Here is a 3,987-nt window from a genome sequence, read left to right as displayed (position 1 = left end):
CTGTTGCCAAATGTTCTGATTGGCTTTATCTGAAGTGTGGATAAGACCCTCATTGATCTGGCTATCCTAGGATGCAACTGGACATAAGAGAAATGTAAGTAAGCTGACCTTGGTGCAGAGGGATTACACCTAGAATGGCCAACATTTATATAGTCCCAGTCATATTAAACCAATCAATTTAGCATCTCTTTTACTAATTAAGCCCCACTTTCTTGAGAAGGTATTGTTCACCATTATCATACTGTTAAAATGGGTATCACCTATTAAACATTTAAGTATTGGCTTTTAAAATGTTTTATGCCTATTATATCATTTAATGTTCAAAACTATCACATACAATAGACATAACTATTTATCCACATTTTAGAATTTGAGAAAAGTAAGCCTTAGGTCAAATAACCATCCCAAGGCAACTGTTGTAAAACACAAATCTGGGATTCGAACTAAAGCATGTATTTTTGACCACTATATGGCATTATCTTCCACTTCACCATAGATTTGGGTAGAAGTGTGGATCTGTGGGAACATAATGATTGAAAGGTGGCTATTTGATAACATTTCTGTATCATTTGATAATAGCTCAGTAAATTTGTATTGGTTCATAACACTTTTGGGAGCTTCTTGGGTAAAATCTGAAGCTGGCCTCTGTACTCAGAAGGCAGGGAGAGACTGAAGAAAGAAGCAGGCCCTTCCAGGTTGGTAGGTGGCAGTTTTAATGAGCAAAGGGAACTTACGTATGAGGCTTGCCTTGGGTGGCAGCAAGGCAGTTGGATCCTCACAGCTTCCCACTGCTTCTTAAGAGTTTATAAATAGGCTTTAACTGGGTTCAGTCACTTATAACGTGCAGTTGTTCTCCACACCATGTAACTATCTCAAGGTTGTGTTCTTGGAGCAGCCTCTGGGAGTGGGAAAGGCAAGGGGAGCCCACATTCCAAGGATAGGGGAGGGAGGGAGGAGCCTCCAAGTATGGGTCCAGCTCACGGGTCAATCTGTGGTCATGTCTTTTTGATGATGTTCCCCAACAATTTGTAATAAATTAAAAGGCATCACCAATCTCTATCTTAGTCACCAAAGAAATCCAGATATTCAAAATAGCAATGGCTTTACATAAAAGATGCTTTGTTCAAAATATGATGCGCTCTTCAGTATTTTTATGGTTCTGGAAATTTTCTCTCATAACAAGTCCAATGCAGCTTGTTTCTTAAATTCCCAAGAAGCATCATTTCACCAAATAATATTACCACATATAAAGCATGTGAACACACCAGATGATGTTTCACTGGTGCTTCAAACAGTAACCAGCATTCTACAATGCATTAGGATATTACTAAAATATTTGCAAGTACTCAGATTTCCAAAAATATTCTTAGTTCCTTTGAAGTTTAGGCCCATCACCAATTCATATTCAAGTTGTTGTCACCTTGAATCCATGTGTAGAGTCCTTGGTAGGGTAGTCTCTATTCCCATTTGGTTGCTAACACTCATAATTTGGAACATTCTAGATATAAAACCATATTAATACTTTATATTCATTTGCAGTTTATGAAACAGGCATCCCTGGCTTATGTTATAAACAAAAGCAAAAACTTGGGGGAAAGTTAAAAGAATGGAGTCATATCACAGAAGGTGTCCTTTCTGATATCTAATAAAAGTAAACAAAAAGGTGAAAATATAATAGCAAAAAAAAAAAAATCACCAAAACTACCAAAGAGAGAGAATGGGAAATCTCAGTCATTAACTTAAAAAGATGTCAGTGAAGAAAAGCAATAGATCCTGTGTAGAAGTGGAAGACTTTTAACCTTGGCTCTAGAATACTCTTGGAACCATAACTTCTAGAAAATGGATGGGTAAGTTGATAAAAATCTTGAGGGTTTTCACTTCATTTGGAGAAAAGTGGACCAAATGTATATCCTTTTTGTTTTCCTTTATGGAAGGATAAAAGTTGTAATGGCTACAGCGAAAGGTGAATGAAAAGGGGAGGAGAATAAAAATTATTGACACTTTGATGGAAGCATAGTTTCTAGGGCCCCATGATGAAGAAAAATGGCAATCCTAGATTTTGGCCTCTCTTCCTCTAAATTCTTATTTTTCCACTCTTCTAAATAAGCAATATGTTTTGCCTCTTGAATTTCAAGTGATTTCTGGAAAATAGTTAATTCTCTCTAACTGTTCTTTTTGTGGATTCTCATTTATCTTTCTCTAATAGCCCTTACCACATTATTTTATTTTTTGTAAGCTTATTACGTAAGTATACAGTTTATATACCTTTCTATCATACTAGGCTGCAGATACCTTGAAATTAGGATATATGCCTTTGATTGAAATGCATTCTGTTTTTAAAGCTTCACAATCTTTTTGACGGTGTCCTTGAATGCTTGCTTCACTTGCTGATTTCTTAGAGTGTAAATGAAGGGGTTTAATAAGGGAGTAATTGAGGTAATGAGCACAGCTATTCCTTTGTTGAAAGTGCCTTCTTCTTTTGCTGATGGATTAATGTACATAAACATGCAGCTGCCATAAGAGAGGGAGATGACAATCATGTGGGAAGAACAAGTGGAAAAAGCCTTTGTCCTTTGCTGGGCAGAAGGGATCCTCAAAATGGTCCTGATAATGTATGTATAAGAACATGTCACCAGCACCAGAGTAACCACCAGAGTCACAACTGCCAAGAAGATGACCATCAATTCTAGGAGGCTTGTGTCTGAGCAGGCAAGCTCCAGAAGGGGCCCATAGTCACAGTAATAGTGATTCAGAACATTGGAGGCACAGAAATCCACCTGGCTCATCAGGATGATTGGGGGTAAGATAGCTAGGAATCCTCCTAGCCAGGAGCAGAACACGAGTTGTATGCAGACTCTGTTGCTCATGATGGTCAGGTAATGCAGGGGTTTGCAGATGGCAACATAGCGGTCATAGGACATAGAAGCCAAGAGGTAAAACTCTGTTGCCCCAAGGAATATAGCAAAAAAATATTGAATCAAGCATCCAGCAAAACTGATGACTTTATTTCCTGTTGTCACACTGGTCAGAAATCTGGGAATAAAAATGGATGTGAAGGAAATTTCTAAGAAGGAGAAATTCCGGAGGAAGAAATACATGGGGGTCTGGAGGTGAGGGTGTACCCGAGTGAGAATGATGATAGTCAGATTTCCTAGGACACTTAACATGTAGGTGAGGAGCAGAAAGATGAATATCACAATTTGGACCTCAGGTTGATTTGTGAAGCCCAACAGGATGAACTCAGTAAACGTCCTATTTTTCATTGTTGACCCTTTGGAGATCTGAAGGAAAAAGGTGACTGATGAAAAATGAGCTTTCTCAGGGTAGGAGAGACAAAGCTGATAGTAATGAATCATGTCATATATTACTCTCTATTCAGTTGTCCCAAAACAGTATCACATTGCAGTGGCCTTGGCTCCATGGAAGCCCAATATCTTCTATGTGAATGACCTTAATCCTAAAGTCTTTTTAATTCCCCAGTTGATATGTTTTTGGACACTTAACAGAATCTGTTACAGAATAATTACTCATTTTTCCCCCCAGGAGAATATATTTTGAACCTATCCTTTAATCCCCAAGTGTTTATAAAATCTCCATATTTAAGTCACTTTCCTCTGACTCCATTAGTTTTTCATATTTCTGTACTCTTGGTGGAAGTTTTTCTATCAGATTCTGTTTTTTTGTGATTCCCTTTCTCCTCCTTGTGCTCTTTCCCCTTGTACCATTTGACACTTCTCTGGCTATCTTTCATAGATCCTCATCTCCATAATTGTCCAAATCTCTGACTTCCTTGATTCAGCAACCAATAGGAAATTCCCCACATGGATATGGTTGAAGGTTTTGATGTATAAGTGATTTATTCTGCCCCCCTATTTCTTTTGAAGCATAAATTTGTAATAGACCTTTAAGACTTATGATCTTTGGTTCAGTATATCTCATTGTGAGCATATTTTGGTACATGAACAATGTACCAAATGTATGGTGTCA

The 3,987-nt window shown here is 37.8% G+C and overlaps 1 protein-coding gene across 1 annotated transcript; it reads right to left on the bottom strand.

The window, feature by feature from the left end:
- Nucleotides 1–2,336: 2,336 nt before the first annotated feature.
- Nucleotides 2,337–3,263, bottom strand: LOC124501872 (olfactory receptor 6C4). Its single transcript, XM_047066334.1, has one exon. The coding sequence runs from the start codon at nt 3,261–3,263 to the stop codon at nt 2,337–2,339; it is 927 nt and encodes a 308-aa protein (XP_046922290.1).
- Between the last annotated feature and the right edge of the window lie 724 nt (nt 3,264–3,987).

This window comes from Lynx rufus, unplaced genomic scaffold (assembly GCF_022079265.1).
Source record: "Lynx rufus isolate CCGP_SWC_20201006 ecotype Redwood Valley unplaced genomic scaffold, mLynRuf1.p SCAF_7, whole genome shotgun sequence".
In the NCBI taxonomy this organism is placed as follows: Eukaryota; Metazoa; Chordata; class Mammalia; order Carnivora; family Felidae; genus Lynx; species Lynx rufus.
This window is presented reverse-complemented; position numbering and strand designations above follow the sequence as displayed.